General features: G+C 46.2%; 1 protein-coding gene across 1 annotated transcript in view; it reads left to right on the top strand.

Annotated features, from left to right (window-relative positions):
• The window catches only part of LOC147726456 (complement component C6-like), a 563,575-nt gene that overhangs the window by 208,425 nt on the left and 334,755 nt on the right, over positions 1 to 20,395 (top strand). The window contains exon 7 of the mRNA XM_086960580.1: positions 12,324 to 12,524. Within this exon, the coding sequence (XP_086816706.1) occupies positions 12,324 to 12,524 (201 nt within the window). The remainder of the gene's footprint in view (positions 1 to 12,323; positions 12,525 to 20,395) is intronic.

The following is a 20,395-nucleotide window of genomic DNA, read 5'->3' as shown; positions in this document are numbered from 1 at the left end:
CAGTCTCTTTTGCTCCTTCAGTCTTTAGAACCACACAACTGGAAGCTGGCAAACTCCTTTGCAAAAGTCCTTTTTAAAGCTTTAACACAGACAACCCTAGCCCTTCTCCGTCAACTTATAGGAAGGTCCCTAAGATTCTCTGCTTCCTAGGCGCTAGGTAATCTTCTTTTTCTTGCTTATTTACAAAGTCTTTAAGCATCTACTATAAGGCTTGAGCCTGCAGCTTGGACAGCATAGTTCAATATTTCCAACCGAAGAACGTGCTCTTCATGGCTAGTTATCTTTGTTCCAAAGTCGGGGAATTGCAATTCGGTGAAAAACATGTGCTTTAACTTGCTTAAACGGGGAGGGTTGGGGAGTGTGAACGTTAGTGACCCTTCTGCTTCGACTCCGGGCACTAACAGCTGTACTTCCACTGTGATGATGGGTTCAGAGCTGGACACCAGCACCGCTCTGATCCTCCCTGTCGCTCGTTCCCAAGACATCTGTCGCCAGATATGTCCACTCAGGGGTGGCGTATCTTCTATTAGGCACACGCACTCTTCTTGACCTTCTTAGATCTGGTGCTTCAGCGCCCTGAGCACCTTCTTCCAGGTCTGAGTCTTTGGATATTGGAGGAAGGGTTCTCTCTGGAGTCGACCTCAGGCTTGAACTCCTTCTTTGAGGCCAGCTGGCTTCTCCACGTCTTACCCTTCTGCTCCTTGTCCTTCTGCTTTGCTCTCGCTCTCTTTCAGCCTTGTCAGTGTCTGATTCGTACTCCCAGCTGCTTTCTCCTTCAGTAGCATCGTCCGTTTCGCTGTTGTACTGACCGTCCTCAGGCTGGTCAGACTCGTTCCCTGCTTCTTCTGGCACCTCTACAGCTTGGCTGGCCCCCTCTATGGCTTCTCGGTCCACAGCTGGACTTCTATCCGAGAGAGGAGCTGTTTCTTCCAGAGGTGCTGGAACCCTCCGCGTATGCGACGCGTGGATCCAATTGGGCAGGCCTCCCACCTTCACTGCAGTGTTCGTGATCAGGATGATCTGGTAGGGCCCACGCCAACGAACATCCAGGCAGCTTCTTCTTACGTGCTTTCGCACAAGCACCCAATCACCAGGGCACAGGTCATGGCACAGGTCCTGGCACGACGGAACCTCGGCAGCCTGCACCTGAAGGGACACAGAATGAATGGCGTCAGACAGCCCCTTACAATAGTCCAGGATCATATCATCTGTGATGTTTAACAGTGCAGCAGTTGGTACAGACGGCAACCTCATTGCTCTCCCCATTAACACCTCGTGCGGTGATAGTCCCGTTCTTCTGTCTGGGGTACTACGGAGGCTCATAAGGACCAATGGCAGAGCATCAGGCCAACTCAGGGACGTTGATGAAAACATCTTTGCAATTCGGGCCTTAATGGTACTATTTATCTGCTCCACAATTCCTGATGCTTCTGGTCGGTAACTACAATGCAATTTCTGGTCTATATTCAGGGCCGCGCAGATCATCTTCACAAGCTCGCTGTTGAAATGCGTTCCCCTATCTGATTCCAAAGAGGCCGGTACCCCGAATCTTGGGATGAGTTCCCTAAGCAGTAACTTGGCTACTGTGAGGGTGTCACACCTACGTGTAGGGTATGCCTCAACCCATCTGGAAAATACGCAAACAACCACCAAGACATAACGGAGGCGGTTGCACCTTGGCAATTCGATGAAGTCTAACTGCATTCTATTGAACGGACCTCCAGACCTCCCTATGTGGCTCAATGCAACTGGTGTACTTTTCCCTACATTCAACTGCTGACATGTCACACAACGCTGGCACACTGCTTCGGCTGCTACTCTGAACTTAGGGTTATACCAGGTTTGTCTGAATACCCTCAGCATAGCGTCTCTCCCTAAGTGTACTGGACCATGGATTTGTCTAGCCATTGGGCTCACCATCTCATTGGGTAACACTGCCCTTCCATCTGCCGAAACCCAGAAATGAGCCTCACCCACCACACATCCTGCCTTTTCCCATGTTTGCTTTTCAAAATCGGGTGCGTTCTCTTGCATACATTTCAGCTCATCCCAAGAGTCGACAGTTTCCAGTATCATGGCTAATTCAGTTCTTACATTTATTCCGCCCACTTCCACTTCTGTGAAAGAGTACCCCTGTTCTGCACAGTACCTCGCAACTTCGTCGGCATATCTATTGCCTTGTGACACGAAGTCCATATTCCTGGTATGCGCAGTACACTTTACAACTGCGATACTTGCTGGACATTGCAAAGCTTCTAACAACAAACGCACAAACTCTCCATTGCGAATGGGAGAGCCCGAAGAGGTCATGTAACCTCTTTGAGACCACAACTGCCCGTAATCATGAACTACCCCGTAACCGTATTGGCTGTCGGTGTATATGGTGACTCGAATTTGGTTGCTTGCCAGGCAGGCACGCGTCAATGCAATAATCTCGGCTACCTGAGCGGAGTGTACTCCTTCCAGGCATCCAGCTTCCACAACTCCAGTAATCGTACATACAGCGTAAGCTGCTCTTAATTGCCCAACTTCGTCTCTTACACATGAGCCATCGACAAAGAAAACTTCATCGGGGTCAGTCAGTGGCTCATCCACGATGTCGGGTCTCGGTTTGGTGCATAGTTCAGTCACATCAAGGCAGTCATGGTCTGTACATTCATCATCATCGATATCACTTGGGAGTGGCATCAAGGTAGCAGGATTCAAAACAGAGCATCTCTTGAGGGTCACGTTTTCTGCAGCAAGAATGGCTTGCTCATAGCGCGTGAGCCTGCTATTGGTCAGATGCTGTGTTTTGGTCCTGGTCATCAACAGTTCAACAGAATGGGGCACGTACACCTCTAACGGGTGCCCCATCACAATGTTCTCGCAACGCTCGATACTGACACCTGTTGCAGCAACGGATTTGAGACATCTGGGCAACGCTGCGGCTACTGGGTCTAAAGTAGCCGAGAAATAGGCAACTGGTCTACGGGCATTCCCATGAATTTGGACCAACACAGACAACGCACAACCCTCTCTTTCACAACAGTAAAGCAAGAATATTTTATCGTAATCAGGCATTCCCAGAGCAGGAGCACGACACAGGTCCTCTCTCAGCTGCAAGAACGCCATCAAACAGTCTTTGTCCCATGGTACCGGATCGCTCACCTCCTTGTGCGTCAGTTTTTGCAAGGGTTTTGCTTTCAGTGAAAAGTTTGCGATCCACTGTCGGCAATAACCCACCATCCCTAGAAACATCCTGACTTCTCTCTGTGTTTTAGGCGCATTCATTTTCATGATCGCCTCTATCCTGTCTGGGGACACTTTTCGTTTGCCTTTCTCAATTCTGTGCCCCAAGTACTGCACCTCTGTCAGGCAGTACTGCAATTTTCCCGGGGACACCTTGTGCCCATTCTCAGCTAGGTGATTTAGCAAGGCAATGGAGTCCTCCCTGCAAGCCTCCTCTGTTTCTGACGCCACAAGTAGGTCGTCTATGTACTGGACCAGAACTGACTTCTGGGGCAGCACTAGACTTTCAAGATTTTTCTTCAGAAGCTGGTTGAAGATCGATGGGCTCTCTGTATACCCCTGGGGGATACGACACCATGTTAGTACGCGACCTTCCAGATTAAATGCGAAAAGAAAATGGCTCTCTTCGTCCAGAGGGATCGAAAAGAAAGCCTGGCAAAGATCTATCACAGTGAACCATTCGGCTTGAAACGGTATCTGAAACAGTATCACTGATGGATTCGGTACCACTGGACAACATGAGACAACTATGTTATTAATCTTTCGGAGGTCCTGCACTATCCTGAATTTCCCATTTGGTTTCTGCAAACCCATTATCGGGGAGTTACATGAACTACCCACGATTTCCTTCAGTATTCCCTGCTTAATCATAGACTCGATCACGGGCTTTATACCTGCAATCGTTTCTGGAGTTAATTTATATTGAGGTGTTCTTGGAAACTCAGCATGCGGTTTCGATACGATTTTCACTGGGTCCACCCCCTTGACCAGTCCAATCTCCTCCCCAGTGAAATCCCACACTTCTGGTGCCACGGTCTCTCTCAGATCCCAAGGAAGCTCATCCACGGTCAAAGTGGGATACAGCTCCACACATATTCTCGAATTTGCGACTTTGAAGTCAGCATCGTCATCATTGGTCAATACCTCCACTCCCTGTGGTGTGCAGTATATTGTACAATTTAATTTGCACAAAAGGTCTCTTCCTAGCAGACATACAGGACTAGAATCGCAAACCACAAACTGATGCTCATCGCTGTATTTCCCTATTTTCACCTGTACTGGTTCGGTCAATGGGCTAGTTATTCTCCTGTTTGCGACCCCCACCACTTGTATTGTCTCCCCCGACATGGGCAAGCCTGGAACTGCGGCTGATCTGATCGTGGATCGAGTGGCTCCTGTGTCCACTAGGAATGTCGTGGGGCACCCTGCCACTTCGGCCTCAACATAGGGTCCCCTTTGGTCCACTTCTAAGGCTGCCCCGAGGGTACAGTCTTCCCTTTCCACTCTCTGTCCAGTCAGTGGATCAACGTAATAGCATTCCTCTCCTCCTACAAACAGGGGCATCTGTCTATATGTCTTTCCCATGGTCCCTACTCTGGGTGGCTGAGGGAACTGGGCTCGGGGAGGTGGGGTCCCCCCTTTGAGCACCTTTCCTGGGTATGGCGTTACCCCCCTTCCTGGAGTGCTTTGAACCTCTTCCTCCTCTACTTCTTGTTCTCCAATTTCCACGTTGTAGGGACACTCGCGTTTCGAATGCCCCACCTCGTTACACTGGTGGCACCGGGTCGTCTTTTTCAATGTGGCTATGTCTACCCTAGGTCTAAAGGTGTAATTCTCCTCGCCACTTCTGTTCTGGTTATTCTGTTTCCTGCCCCCAGTCCCTGTTCCCTGTTGCTGTTGTTGCTGTCCACCCTTCCCAGCTGACTGCATCTGCACCACCATCAATTTCTCCTTTAGCTTCTTTGCCTTTGAATCAATCTCATCCCAGCAATACCTAGCATATCGCAGGATTTCGTCCAGCGGTTTACTTTGCCAACAAATCGAATGTTGCTGAATCATCAAACTAATATCCGGTCTTAGACCCAAAACAAATTTAGACACAAACTGCCCTATGTCTTTTGGGTCCATTACGTCCAACCCGCTATACTGTTTAAACGCCTTCAGCAATCTCTCATAATATTCATGAACTGTTTCTTTGGGTTCCTGTCTAGTTCGATCTATTTTGACCCAGTCTATGTCCTGCATTGGCACCTTGTCTTTTAGCCACGTCATCACTCTCTCATATTTTACCATGACTGTCTCGGACGGTCCATTAGTCCGTGCATCTCTCTCTGGTTCTGCTGTGGGCCACTCGGCACTAACCTTACATGTGGTCCACAAATCTCCTGGTACCACAATGTCAAACAGCGTGTTCAGGTCTATCCATAGCACCTTGGATATTTTTACAAACCTCTCCACCTGTTTATACCACTCCACCGGATTCTCCCTCAGTTTTGGGAAGGAGTTGGTAAATGCGGCTAAATCCCCCCTACTCCATGGCACATGCACATAGTTCCCATTCGCGACCTCGCGCAAAGGGTATGCCTCTATTCTCTGCAGTCCTCCCTCTGGTGTCATTCCAAGCATGCTTCTCCTGACGGTCCCTTTCTTGGACCACCTTTCTTCCCATTTATCCAGTGCCCTCCATGTCCTTATTCCTGTGATCAGTTCCCTTATGTGTGTTTTTAACCCTATTGTTCTTCTCTCATCCAAGTCTCGATCTGTATAATGTAGCCTGTGGTTACCCTGTAATGCTTTGGTCCTTGATAGGTCCACCATATATTTGCCTGCTAGTTCAACTTATTTCTCATGGATTGTTCTCGCCTTTCGAGTGATGTCCTTTGCCATGAACAGTATTTCATCCTGCTCATACATCTCCATTCTTTCTAGAGGCAAGGTACCATCCACCATGTCATCCAGATCTGACTTTAAGCTGGCGACATCAAGTCTCTTGGCTTTTATCTCAGCTCGCAGTATGTCTTTCGAAGGGGGATCACTGGTCTCTCTACCATCCCAACTCCGAGTCCTACGCTTGGGCTCAGGGGAGTTAAGGAGAGTTCTCCCTTGTTCCCATCTCTCTAGGTCCCATGCTCGGCCATCCGATCTTGGAAGGTGATGGAACACGGGCCTGTTACCCCCAATCTTATTTTGTCCACTCTCCCTTTCTTTTCTCTCTCCACGGTAGGATTCCCTGCTATTCTCCCTCCGGTCGCCATTCTCTCTCTGTCTAGTGTCACTCAGTACCTGGTAAGATCCTTCTCGGTTCCCCATATCCCCTGGACTGCGTTCTTGTCCGTAATCACAGGGGGTATGGCGAGGCCTCTCGCAACTCCCACTCTGTTCACCATTGCCAGGCACATAGTGGGTACACTTAAAGCTGTCTCTGTACTCCTGCGTTCTCCTGTCTCCTTCACTGTGTATTGGGCGGGACACCCCCCCACACTCAGGGTTCCTGTTTTCCAGGTCTGGTCTACCTCCACTCCTGTCCTGATGGGTGTCCCCCCTACTGTCCTGACCCCTCCCGTCCCACTCCGGACTGCTTTCATCAGCCCCACAGTGAGTCCGGGTCCTGCTGTCCTGGCTTTCCCTTCCAGGTTCCGCAGCTATGATGCTCTTGTGAGCCTCTACTGCCTCGTCCCACTTCTTCATGTACTCATTTAACTCCTGGAAGGATGGCGGTCTTGCCCCCCTTAGATCCATCGGCCATCTGGGGCCCCCCTGATCTCCTGTTGGATCTACTGCTGTGTGTACTGGGGTGCTCCAATCTCTCGGTCTGGGCAACTGACTTGAGGAAGTGATGGTATCATTCCTTCTTGCCATCTCTGCTCTCTCCCTGTCCCTTCGTACCTGTTCCTCCCCTCTTGCTCTCTCTGGGTCATAAATCGATACTATAGGGCCTATAGTCACAGGTACTTGCAGGGCATCTGGCAGTGCGTAGGATGTGGCACACTCCGTTTCTGGCACCCTTTGCACCACGAACCTTCCGACCACCTGTTGCAACGGACTAGTCTGGGACAGTTCTTTCTTTGCAGTGGGATCCCAATCCGTAATGGGAAGCGGTCCATATTCCCCTATGCTAGCCCCCCCTTCTCGGCTTGGCTCATCTTTACCTGACTCTTTGTTGTACGGGGGTGGCCTATCTGTTAGTAACCTATTTATCAGGCTGTCCTCTGTCTCGCTCTCATCATCTTCTTCTAGTGGGCTTTTGTTTCCGGGCGCTTCTAACACTGGGTACAGTTTATTTACTTCAATGTTATGCACTCTCCATCTTTTAGCATCCGCATCCCATTTTGCATCCTGCACTGCTCTTACCGATCGTTTCACCCTTTCTTGTGGTCTATTCAGGTTCCTCTCGTGCGCTGCCCTAATCCAGGCATTGAGAGCTTCAAACTGGGTCGGTCTAGGCATAGGTCTCATTGAGGTCATAACTGCTTTTAATCGGTGTAGCACCTCTAATCGAAACGTCCCGTACTTCGGAAACGTCAGTTCCTCATTTCCTTCTGTAATCTTACTCCACTCTGAAATCCACATTATTGTGTGTAGCCCAACATTTACCGCCATATAATAAGCTGGCGTACCCTCCGGCGGGGCTTCTTCCCCTTCATAAGATCTCCGCCTCTCTCTTTTAAAAGCCGCTCTTAACCATTTAAAACATTTCATGATTACACGCACAATTTCCAGCCTCGCTATTCTGTTTACTTCCTGATGACAATCCACCAATCCTAGCGCGGCTTTGCTAGCTGGCCTATCACAGCGCGGTCTTGCTCCGGCCGGCCAATCCCAGCGCGGCACTTTCTGACGTCACTGGTCTCCGCTTCGCAGCAGCACCCCTCCTTTCTCAGCTCGTCTCCCGGTCATGCATGCGTCCCATTCATACACTGAAAAAATGACTACTTCCGAACAAGCGGTCACTTCTCTCGACTGTACGTCCACAGTCTATCTGTAATTGTCACCACAACTGACGAAATGTCTATCGTCTCTCTGATAGGTTGCTTACACACACAGTAACTTCCGACCAGCGTCCGTTACTCACGCACTCACTCTTACGTTCCCCCTATCTCGGTCCTGCGGGCGATCAATGGTACCTCATGACCCCCTTCACACTGGTTGACAATTACTCTGGATGTCCGATACACCCGAACCACTTAAGCTCTCCTTGAACTTAAGATTTCCACCGGTTGCGCGCGCTCACAACCTGTTCCACAGTCACTCTACAGGCATTCAACTCCGCCAGACATTACAACATAGATACAACACAAAAACACCGCAATCTAACACGCATGACCCTTTATACTCACTCTCGACCGATACTGCTGCTTTTTCTTGTCTCACGTCATCCGGACCTTCTTCGGCAGGCGGTTCTTCCGATCATCGGTCTCTAGGGGCCTTGGGGTAATCTAACCTGGCCTAGATCACCTGCCTCAAGAAGGCAACCATCCTCTATAGCTACCAACTGCGGGGGCGGGATTTTGATCACTATCTTATCACCCTTGATCTAAACCCCGTTCTGGTCGACTGAACCTTTATTGCCTGTCATTGAGGGAAGAAAGTGCATCTCTTACAAGATTAGTTCAATCAATAATGGACCCAGCTCGGAAAAACCACAAACCACTTCTAGCTTTCAAAGGTTTATTATAAAGTCAAGATTAATTGCAGATACAGGCATCTCAAAATGAGATTCACAAGATATACGGGCCCAATTACATACATATGCTCTCTGAAAGCCCTCAGACGAGCAAAGAAAACGACAAGTACCAGTTCTAAAATTAAAAGGGCTGCAAGCATAGACACGTATTGTGATCTCTCCGTCATTTATGGCAGGAGGGAAAATGCAGGTTAGGCTGTCCCTACCCTGTTCTGGATGGTATCCCTACTTAACAAAATCTCAACCTATCAAAAGGTGTCAGCTGTGAATGACTTCCTAGGAAGATCACCCACTCTTAGTCTCTTGGTGAAAACCTATAATCCTCCAGTCATGACCCCTCTCTGCCTACCCATCCGCTCTCTAGAGGGTCTTCAGGCATCTGCTCTAACTCCACCCAGGGGTGCTGTCCCTAATACCAAACACACAATAACATTTGAGACGCCCCTCGTGAGACGCCCCTCACGTGGTGTTGCTACTGGCTTTTTCCATGATGTTCTTCATTTGGGCCTCGTGCGTTAGAGTTGACCTTGCTTCTCAGACTCTTCTCCGGCCCGCCGATACCCCTTAAACATTCCTGAATCCTCCTCCGTGTCTGTGCCAGTCTCCTGAACAACCCTCTATTCATTCGATGTATAATTGGATCCCCCCTCTCACTTGCAGACAGACATCTGCAGCTAGGATCCCAATTCCCATAAACTTCTAACAGAAGTTTGCAACATTATTTCTCGGCACAGACTAATACGTGTAAATCAGAGTCTTTTAAACATTTCAGGCCTACAACATTTCTCATAATGATTATATTCTTCAAATCCTTTCGTTAATCAATATCATATTAATACTCTACTTTATGATTATGTATACACATCTATAGAATATAAATCTATTGAAAACGGAATTACTAAATAACATTAGTGCAATCCATATTAATGTAAATGAACCCCTTTCCCAAACTCTTTCAGCTCTGGCCATGAGGCCTATTCCGTTCTGTGCTTGACATTCTTCCATTAGCAGCTACATAATATGGATCCGGATTAATCACGCCTAATAGGTTATACATTTTCACACATTTCTGCATTAGTTCCACTTCTATATAAAATCTCTAGATTAACTACACATTTCAGAATATAGGTGAATATAATATCAGCACTCATGTCATTTCTCTCATGACTTGTGCGTACTACATGTAAGTGTGGTGCACTCATACATTTTGTTCAGTTTGCGTTCTCTCAGTTCCCCCCTTTGATGACCTCTCGGGGTCATTACTAACATTTAAACTGAAGTGATTGCTAGTGTTCCTCGTTTCTGCGTTTCTAGAGCCCTCAGGCTCCTGTACTGATTGTCTTGTATGGCAGCTAATCTCTGTAGCTGTTCTCTCTGGGCTCTTTCAAATCTCCTTGATCTATACCATCTGTATGCCCTCACCAATCCCCACAACATGATCACACAGATCAATATTATGATGATAGGTTTCAGCACATACCACACGAAGCTCTTTCCTAAGGTGGTGAACCAACCTCCAACTTCACCCATTCCATGGCCCACTTTTTCCCAAACATTAATCACGCCTAATAGGTTATACATTTTCACACATTTCTGCATTAGTTCCACTTCTATATAAAATCTCTAGATTAACTACACATTTCAGAATACAGGTGAATATAATATCAGCACTCATGTCATTTCTCTCATGACTTGTGCGTACTACATGTAAGTGTGGTGCACTCATACATTTTGTTCAGTTTGCGCTCTCTCACATGTGACAGAAACATGTTAATTTCAGAAAACGTATGTATTGAACAGGTGGCAGGATTTGCTCATGGAGAAAATGCAAAACAGCCTTTAAGCAAGAGATACAACGTAGAAGCACACTGCTGACTTCTTTCATTTCTTACAATCGTGTTTCTGGTTGCCAACATCAAAAGCAAGGCTACACTTTAGTATGATATGCAGGAAATGTGCAAATGTACTACTGGAATAAAATGGCTTCTAGGCCTACTAGAGCCATCAAACTTACCAGCCGTGTAAAAACGAACATGCAAGATTAATAAGAAAACAACATTCATATTTGAATATTAAATCTATCAGTACACATTGTGATATGCAAATGCAAAAAAGTAATTGACGCCAAAGCAATAAGAATACAAGATTATGTTTTCACAGTTGTAACCGGTAAAGAGGTCTTTTGGGTAGACCTAAGTAGTCTGTGTTGCAATAGCTCAACATGGACGATTCTTTTCAGAATCCAGAGGTGTAAAAAGTTTGCACAAAATACTAGAAGAAATCCAATTGCCTCAAACTGAACTCGGGCAAGAACTAAATGGTAGTCCTCGGGAAAGATTCCTCACCATTGGAGTGTGCTTGGTGGCCCATAATTCTTGGACCCACGGATACACCTTGCTTGCACGCAAAAAAGACCTCAGAATCATCATAGACAATGAACTTGAAATGACCATCCATGTGAACACACTGTGCTCGTCCTGCTTCAACACCATAAAGATGCAGAAAAAAATATTCAAGTGGCTACGCCAGGAAAACAATCACCCACACCCTAATCTCCATCAGAATAGTTTATGGTAACTCCCTGTATGTAGGGATAACCAAGCCGCTTAAAAAGAGACTGCAGACGAGTCCAGATCACAGCAGCCAGACTAGTTCTCAACCTGCTACACCGAGCCCACATCACACCACACCTTAGGGAACTGCACTGGCTCACAATGCACAAGCATGCACACTTCAAACTCCTCACCTACACCTAAAATGCAATCCACAACAGTGGTCCTTCCTACCTGAACAGCCTTATTTACTTCTGCTTACTATCTCTGCTCAACCGGTCTCTTTCTAACACACACCACACACATACACAAAAGCAGAACAGGGGTCACCCCTACTTAGGTGGATGTACTAAGGCACGCATAAAGTGACGAATAGAATGCTTGAGTTAATCTCAGCCACTGGTAGTAACTGAGTGCCGTATCGCAGTCCATTGTTATTTTGCACACCATGCCACCCCAGTTTAGACCCAGCTATCTTCAAATCAGTCTTGGCCCTGCCCCAACCAGAACAGTCCAGCCTGGATTCCATCTAGATATGGGCTAATCACCCAGGTACAGCTTTAGTATGTCGCCCTCCGTGGGAGCAATATGCCTAGACTAGGGTCTTGTGCTCACTGTATCACTGGGACCATACTCCCATCTCCTTTTCTATGTCTCACCTGTCCCCATTTTCTGCCTTTCTCCCTCTTGCTCTGGGTCATAGTCTAATGTTGGAAATTGAGTTCCAATCCTCAAAAATTAGTGCAAGTGGCATTGGCATATAATAAACACTGGATGATGGTAATATGTAGAGAAAGATGGGATTAAGAATAGATTTGTATACAGTTATACAGGATTCCATCTATTATAAACACAATGTCAGTCACCAAGATGCAAAACTAAAATGAAATGCATGAGAGAACCTTACCTGTCTACATAAATGTGAAAATTGATTACGTAAAAATTATGTACACTTTCTCTCACACCAGGTTTCCATCTCCTTTTTATAAGCTGAACTCATGTAAATTACTGAACATTGCATATGCCATGAAGAGTGATAGTTTAATAGCTTCTGCCTAATGTATTTGTTTTTTCAGGATGAAACAAAAGCAGATGACTTAAAAACTGACTTCTACAACAACTTAGCTGACTTGAATGTTGGCCAGACTTCAACTGGTATAAGAAGTGGCTCTGGTTCCAGCTCTTGGGGAGTCCCAATTCTCTGGGGATCAACGACACATACATCATCAGCCTCAGTGTCTTCTCTGAAGGAAGCAATAAAAGCCTCTTATACAAAGGTATCTGCTCATCCTAAAATCCAGGGTCCATGTTCCAGCAATGAGGGAGTTGTCATAAATGATGCTGCAGTGTTAACAGGAATCAGTGCTACTGAAAGTGATTTTAGTTAGCAATTATTGCGTAATGGGTCTAATGAATTGTTCACTCCATTCTTAGAGGGAGTTGTGGAGCAAAGATAAATAACCCAGAACCTAATGTGTACTATGTACTTGTAAAATTGAGCTTGTTTGACATTGAGTGTTCTTTCATTTTCTTTTCTTCTTAGGTCTTGAATTCAAACAGATCTAATGGACTGTGAGCAGACCTACTGATTTCAACGCATTTCATATACTTTAGATGGGCTCTGAGTTAGCACATTGCTCACTAGTCGATGACTTTATATATCTCCCTTTTACGCTCCTGATTGGATGGCTTAGCTCCATGCACTTGTGCGTGTTCCCGCAGGATCATTTTGCTCTCTTAGGGATATGGCTGGATGAGTTGTATGCCTCTACTTCATACTTTATGGTACTCTATTTATTTAGTATTGAGCAGTCCAGAGGAGTCAATATGTTTCCTTGATCTCCAAAGGATGAAGGAAATGGTGCATTTCAGTCTCACCTTCTTTACCTTTCACCGTCTATCCTTCTGCCCCAACTTCAGTGAATGAGGGACAATGTTACATCTGAAAAGAACACTATTCTATTAGGAAACAACAAACTAGCAACTCGATAGATGCTCTTAAAATCCTTGACCTCAAACCCCTATGTTGGATTGTCAATCAACCCAACACGGGTGTTACAAGACGAGGGATTTTGAGAGCACCTATCGAGCATATATTAACTATCAAGAGATTCTGATAGTAACTATCCAGTTGTTAGTTTGCCGGACTAATTTGTTTTGTTTCTTGATGTATGTTAAAGTGAAATATGAACTGATATTTATTTTTTGGTTCATAATGATGCAAACCATATGGACAATCTCCTCCAGATCAAAACTGAAATGTCCAAAATGGATTGGGGCTATTTGAAATCATTGTTGAGGGAGCTATTTTAAACAGATATTAGAAAAAGGAAAATAATTCAGATGGTCATTGATTCTTTTCAGCATTAATTTGCAAATAACAATGGTGCGCTGAGGGACTACTCTCTTTATTGGGGATAGCACAATTTGTGTCTGGTGTTTTTGCTTTACAGGTGATAACAGTAATATCTTGCCTGTTTCAAGGGTTTTTTTATGTTGTAGTTTATGTTGTTTTGGTTACATATTGTGAATAATGTTATATAACACAGGTTCCTCTTAAATAGAATGTTGCTAATATAAAAGCTGCTACAAAATGCAGAAAAATGATGTGATGTCACACAACTGCTGTAGCTGCTGTGCTAGAAGCTGTTGCCAATGACCTGCTATTGTTGCTGCAGGTCGGATTGATACTGTGGTCCCGGAAGTGGTGACAGTTGCGGTCAATGCTCTGGTCCCGGCTGCGGAAGAAGGTGGGGTCCTATCTCTCAATACTACTGTGAACAATACTGTGGTACCTGCTGTTCTTGCAGTGGTTGCTGCAGATCAGGTCGTCTCTGTTGAGGCAGCTGTAGCAGCCATTGTGGTGGCAGTAGGTGTTCCTGTTGTCCCAGTTGTGATTACAACTCTGGTCCTTGCTTTTCTCCCTGCCTTGCTGGCAGAACCAGTTGCTGCTTTGTTCGCTGCTTTGTTTTCCGCTGTTTTCAGGTCGCGGTTGGCAGTGCTTGGCTTATCTCTACGAGATATGTTGTATTCAGAATATGAGCTTTAAGCTCAGCCTATCTGTCCGCCCATGTATTTTATTGGTTCCTTTGCCTGTCTTTTCGAAACTTTTTTTTTCCCATTAGTTAATTTGTTTGATAGTCCCTCTTTGTGTGCCTCCTTTTCTCCACTTGTAACCTCCCATAAGGACTGCCTCCGTTTCATGTGTTATTTTGTTACTTAGAATGCTGTAATTTACAGTTTTGTGAGCACTATTTTGTTCATGACATTTTCCTAGCTGCTGTTGAAAGATGCTCCCTACCCTTCCCGCTCCACAGCCAGCATGTACATGGTATTGTTGTATATTTTTTAAGCAGGGCGGCATGTTGCACTTGATCTTCAACAATGACGGTTTCATGCCTTTCTCTCACTTTCCGCAGCTCGCCCACCTGTATTTTTTAATATTAATTTATTTTCAAACAAGCACCGCACGCCACTCTTGATCTTAAACAATGTCGGCAGCTCACCTTTCTTTTCTTTAGCGTGGTGGCTCATCCAACTCTTTACATATGTTTTACACAGGCCCTCTCTCTCAGTGTACAGAATTACACTGAGTTTGATGGACATCCGGTAGCCCGCTCTGCTCAGGCTAGAAAGCAAGCAGAGACAATAGCGGTCATACACCTTTCTTTTAGTTTACACGGCTCGCGCAACTGTAAGGGGCAGATTTATGTTGTGTATGCGCCACGTTTGCGTCACGCAACTGTGGCGTAAACGTGGCGCATCCCTACGACCGATTTACAACGTGACGCATCTAGGCAGATGCGTCACGTTGTAAAGCCCTGCGCCGCTTGTGGGCGTTCCGGCGCAGGGTGGGCGTTCCAGGGCAGGTGCGCCTCGCAAAAGTGGCTGAGTGAAATCTATAAGATTTCACTCAGTCACTTTTAGGCCAATGCTGCGCCAAAACCCTGCTCCTGCTTGAAGCAGGCGTAAGGCTTGACTCAGCATTGGTCAGATAGGGCACCCCCGAGCCTTGCTGGAGCTGCGTCGCGCTTGCGACACAACTCCAGCAATGCGTCACTTTTACGGCACAGATGCGTGACGCATCTGTGCCGTTTTTGCCCCATGGTGCGCTGCATCATAAATGCGGCGCACCATGGGTGGCGTAGCTGTGGCGCATGTTAACTGGCGCATCCCTCGGGATGCGCCAGTTAACATAAATCTGCCCCTAAGTTTTTAAATTTAGCGCGCACGGCACACTTGATCCTAAGGGCGGCCTTTCACCTTTCTATCCTTTGGGGCTGCTTTTATGCTGTCATCTAAGGACGGATGAGCAGTGTTGTGGTTCTGCTACTCTCCGACCTGGGTGACCTCTTTGTGTGTCTCCACTCCCCACCCATAGTGCCAGAGGCAGCTCAGCTCACCATGGCAGCATTTTAAATTTTCAGCTTGGTGAGGTGGGGAACGGGGTTTGTAAGGAGGACCCTGCTGCCACTTTTATTTGCCTAGCAGGACAACGCATGATTCAACAACGCATACCTTTACAACGCATTTTTTACAACGCAACACCCATTACAATGCATTCCATTACAACGCATGCCATTACAATGAATATTTAATAACTACCTTTACAATGCATTCCATTACAACGCATACTACCTTTACAACGCATACCATTACAAACCATACCATTACATTGCATGTATGGTAAGTATTGTATAGTATAGGGGTCAAAATTACTATTCTAACTCCAGGGGTGTGCAACAGTAGGGTAAGTGTTGGATAGTGTAGGGGTAAAAATTACTATTCTAACTCCAGGGGGTGCAACAGTAGGGTAAGTGTTGGATAGTTACAAGCAAAAGAAATGGTGGAAGTGTTTCCCTGACAAGAGAGAAAACGTCTGCACATTAAGTAATATTCTTCACAGTGTAATTCTTTAAGACGTATAATTCAGAGCGAGATAAATATGCCTGTAAACGGGTGCTCTTGTGGCCTGATACACACCCACCACCAGGGATGTCAACAAGGCATAAAAGCCTAAATAACAAGAAAACAGATAACATGCCACTTCAGCACTCCTGTTTATGTTCAATTAGTATGTAACATAGAAAATCATCAGGCTATATTCAGAGTCCAAACCCGTTGTATTATCTAGCATTAGTTCATAATCGTAGTTCATATAGTGTCCAGTATTTGTACAACTCCAAATTCAGAGATCCAAGCCAGGTTGTATTCCTCCAAAGATTCTTTTATTAAATATCAAATAGTTTTATAACAACTTCACAGCTCACACCGCCGACACGTGTTTCATCTCACAGAGACTTTTTCAAGGCAAAAGAAGAGATATGTGGACGACTAATGGTAGGCGGTAGGTTAAGAAAACCTTCCTTCCTATCAGTATAAGTTAGGCTGAATGTCAGTTCTTCTAATATTCAATAAAGTTGCCGTTGGCGTAAAAGATTTGTTGTGCAGTAAAACAAAACTTGGCGGGTATTTTCTCCTGGTAGTTAAAACGAATTTGTGGTGAACAAGACCATGATAAGTCTCTAGCGAGTCAATAGTCAGCCGACTCAGTAACCATTGCCAAAACGCCAAAAAAAGTGTTGGATAGTGTAGGGGTAAAAATGACTATTCTAACTCGAGGGGGTGCAACAGTAGGGTAAGTTTTGGCTAGTGTAAGGGTACTATGCGTTGTAATGGTATGCGTTGTAATGGTATGCGTTGTAATGACTGCGTTATAATGACATGAGTTGTAATTGTATGCGTTGTAGTGTCATGCGTGGTAATGGTTGCGTTGTAATGGCATGCGTTGTAAGGGATGTTGCGTTGTAATGGTAGTACGTTGTAAAAGTTGTGTTGTAAAGGTTGTTTTCCTAGCAGGACAGCAAGATAGCAGGTATAGACAATGAGAACATTTCTAATTTCCATGAGTTCCATTTATTTCAGTCCCAAGACCTTGGTTAAGGGACTTGTGTGAAAAAGCCGGTGTTAGAACTGGGGGTTTCTAGTTGTCAGAGGTAGGTACCACTGTCCAAATAGGGACCCTTGCTTCTAGTCAGGGTAAGGAGGAAACCTTCTGAGATAACCCCTGCTCACCCTCTAGGTAGCTTGGCATGAGCAGTCAAGGCTAATCTGAAAGCAATGTGTAAAGTATTTGTACCAACACTCACAGTAACACAGTGAAAACACCACAAACTGACTCCACAACAGTTTAGAAAAATAAAGGTATTTAATCTAAACTACACAAGACCAAAACGACAAAAATCCAACATACACAGTTCAAGAATATGGTTTCAAAAGAGTTCTTAAGGTTGCGATAAAAAGTTCTTTAGGTTGAGATTAAATAATCCACAGTTGCGTGAAAAGTTCACAGTTTCGTCACGTTTCAGACACAGTACCTTTAGTTGCGACAAAGTTCCAAAAGCAGAGGCTGGTGCGGTGGAAAACAAGCGATGCGTTGCTCCTGAGACCTTGGGGAGGCGATGCGACAGCCCCGCTGCTGCAGCGGGCGTGATGCGACAAATCCGGTCCGTAGGGGGAGGAAGGCCAGTTGTATGGATTCCGGTGTGTAGGTTCCGTAGGCAGTTTGTTCTCGCAAAGGCACGGTGCGATGATCTCATAGGGGCTGCGACGATCTCCGGGGCGACGATGCGCGATCCAGCGGTGATCCTCTCTCTCGCAGCTCCTCGATGCGATGATCTGCGACGATGTTCGCAGCGACGTGATGCAGTCTGCAAGCAAGCGGTGCAGCATTCTCACCCAGCAACGACAGGCTCGGCGGCGACTCTTGCAGCGATGTTGATCTTCCCGCAATCAAAAGATGCGTCATCTTAGACAGCAGCAAAAGGGGCTGCGACGATCTCCACCTCCGTAGCGGCGGGGATTTCTTCGCACTGTCGGGGATGCGCTCCGCAGCGAGCGATGCGATAACTTTTCAGTTGCAAAAGTCTCTCAATCTTAGTTTCCAGCTTCCCAGCACAGATACAACTTCCAGAGGCCCCACAACTGGCTCAAGCACTCTAGGAAGGACAGAACTCTCTCAGCATTGTTCAGGGAAGCTGGGGGTGAAGTCCTCTTGTTCCTGGGACTTCAAAAAAAGGGAGCCAGCTCTTCTCAGGCCCTTGGAAATTCCTTCAAGACAGGGGACACAGCACAACAGCAAAGTCCTTCACCTCTCCTTGGCAGCAAAGCAACAGCAGGTCAGTCCAGCAGAGCAACAGCAGGACAGTCTTCCTTCTTCAGATTCAGCTTTCTCCTTGGCAGAGGTTCCTTCTTGATTCCAGGATGATCTAATTGTCTGTTATCAGGGGTCCTGTACTTATACCCCTGTAATGGCAGAGTTTTTGGCTTTATTTAGAAGTGATATAGATCATTAATCTTGCTCGCATCTAGTATAGGTATTCTTAGCCTGTGTTGGCCCTTTTAAGCCCTTTTTCCAGACCTAGAAGAGGATAGCTGCTTAATATGCCTTTATTCTTGACTTTAACCTGTCTATTGCCTATTGGCTTTGACATATTAGATATATTGGTATGGTTTATGTAGGTATTCTGACAGAGCTAAGGAGCATTTCACCCCTTTCAGGCCTACAGGCCTAAAGCTAGAGAGACTCCATCTTGATGGAAGCAGAGAGGCTTTTTAGGGCAAAAGCAATGTTTATAGTTATAACTGTTGTTCGCCCTAAGCGGACCGGAGAGAACCGGCCAGAGCTGAATCTAATCAGGAATTGTTCCCGGGCTCAGGTCTCTAGACGAAACAAGCAGACTGGTCACTGCGGGAGCGTCTAGCGCAAGGAGCCTGGTGCATGGGATTGGTGGGAAGAAGCTGCTGGCTGGAACTTTCCATGAGGAAACAGCATTCTATATTTGTGAAGTGCAGAGGCGGAGTCAGGCAGTCAAGCAGAGGGGAGTCGAGGAGTGAGTCAAGCAGAGGGCAGTCGAGGAGTCAGTCGAGGAGAGAGTCCAGCAGGGAGTAGAGGAGTCAGTCGAGTGAAGGTGGCGGTGCCAGAGAGTCGTGTTAAGGTGGAGGAGTGGAGAGCAGTGGAGTGGAGTTGGCAGAGAGAGAGAGAGGGTTCAAGCTGGAGAAGAGCTGAGTTGAATAGTGAGCTGGAACTGAAGGAAGCAGTCAGAAGCAGTGCTTATCAGGAGGAGGTGTGAATAGCTGGAGTCTGAAGTAATGCCTTTTAGAAGAGATAGAGGAGAGCTCGTGGACTAACCTATGGAAGCAGATGGAGTTAATTGGACATTGGCGCAGAGACAGAGTGAATAAGCTAGTGGAATGAACGGTGATCAGAGCGGCAGGAACCATTAAGATTGAAGACGGAAGGTGGAGAGACAGTTCGTGTGGGGGAGAGGAGTCCAGAGACAGAGCGATCAGCGCAGAGGTGTACCCAAGAGTGCAGGAGAGAGAGAGAGTCTGAGATGACCCAAGGCACAGACGAGAGAGGAACCCAGATGACAGCTAGAACAAGACTACACACTAATAAGGTGAAGGCGTTCCTGTTATATTAATCTACTTTACACTTGCATCTTAATCTTATCTTTATTCCCTGGGCTTTTGCATTGCTAATCTTTTCCCTTTCAGCGGAGTGTTCCTATTATGTTTAATCCTTCTCTTTCAAGCGGTGTGTTTTACCTATAGTCTTTGTCAGATCTGTATATGTATCTATATTATTGTGATTAAAGAGACCCCCAGTTTATTAATGAACTGCCATGCGCTTCATATTTTTGGTCAATATAGGTAAATGTAGCTCCTAGGTGAGTGCTAGGCACGTGAATGGATGAGTAATCCCAATCAGGTAAGTGGTGATCACATAAATAGGGAGTGAGTGGACCTATAGTGCCAAGAACAGGGGACGCATGATATTAATTGGCTAACTCCTAATATTGTAGTAGCAGACCCTTAGAGAAGAGACTTCCCAATATATATATATATATGTATAGGTGTTCATAGGAATGTGGTCGTCGTTGATATGCGGCGTTAGTGAGAACACTGGGGGGTCGAACCAGTGTGGATACCCACTAGATTGTGGCTTGAATAAGTGAGAGCGCCAGGGGGGATACTGACGTGGAGTTCGACAGGATTGTTGAGCGTTTGGAAACGGGAGCATTGGGTTCTGCAGGCCCATGTGTAGTCGCACCGGATTGTGCGCAATATCTGCCCTAGGGTAGAC

The sequence above is a fragment of the Lissotriton vulgaris genome, chromosome 3_1 (assembly GCF_964263255.1).
Source record: "Lissotriton vulgaris chromosome 3_1, aLisVul1.2, whole genome shotgun sequence".
In the NCBI taxonomy this organism is placed as follows: Eukaryota; Metazoa; Chordata; class Amphibia; order Caudata; family Salamandridae; genus Lissotriton; species Lissotriton vulgaris.
Note: the sequence above shows the minus strand (reverse complement) of the source record. Positions and strands in the feature narration are given on the sequence as shown.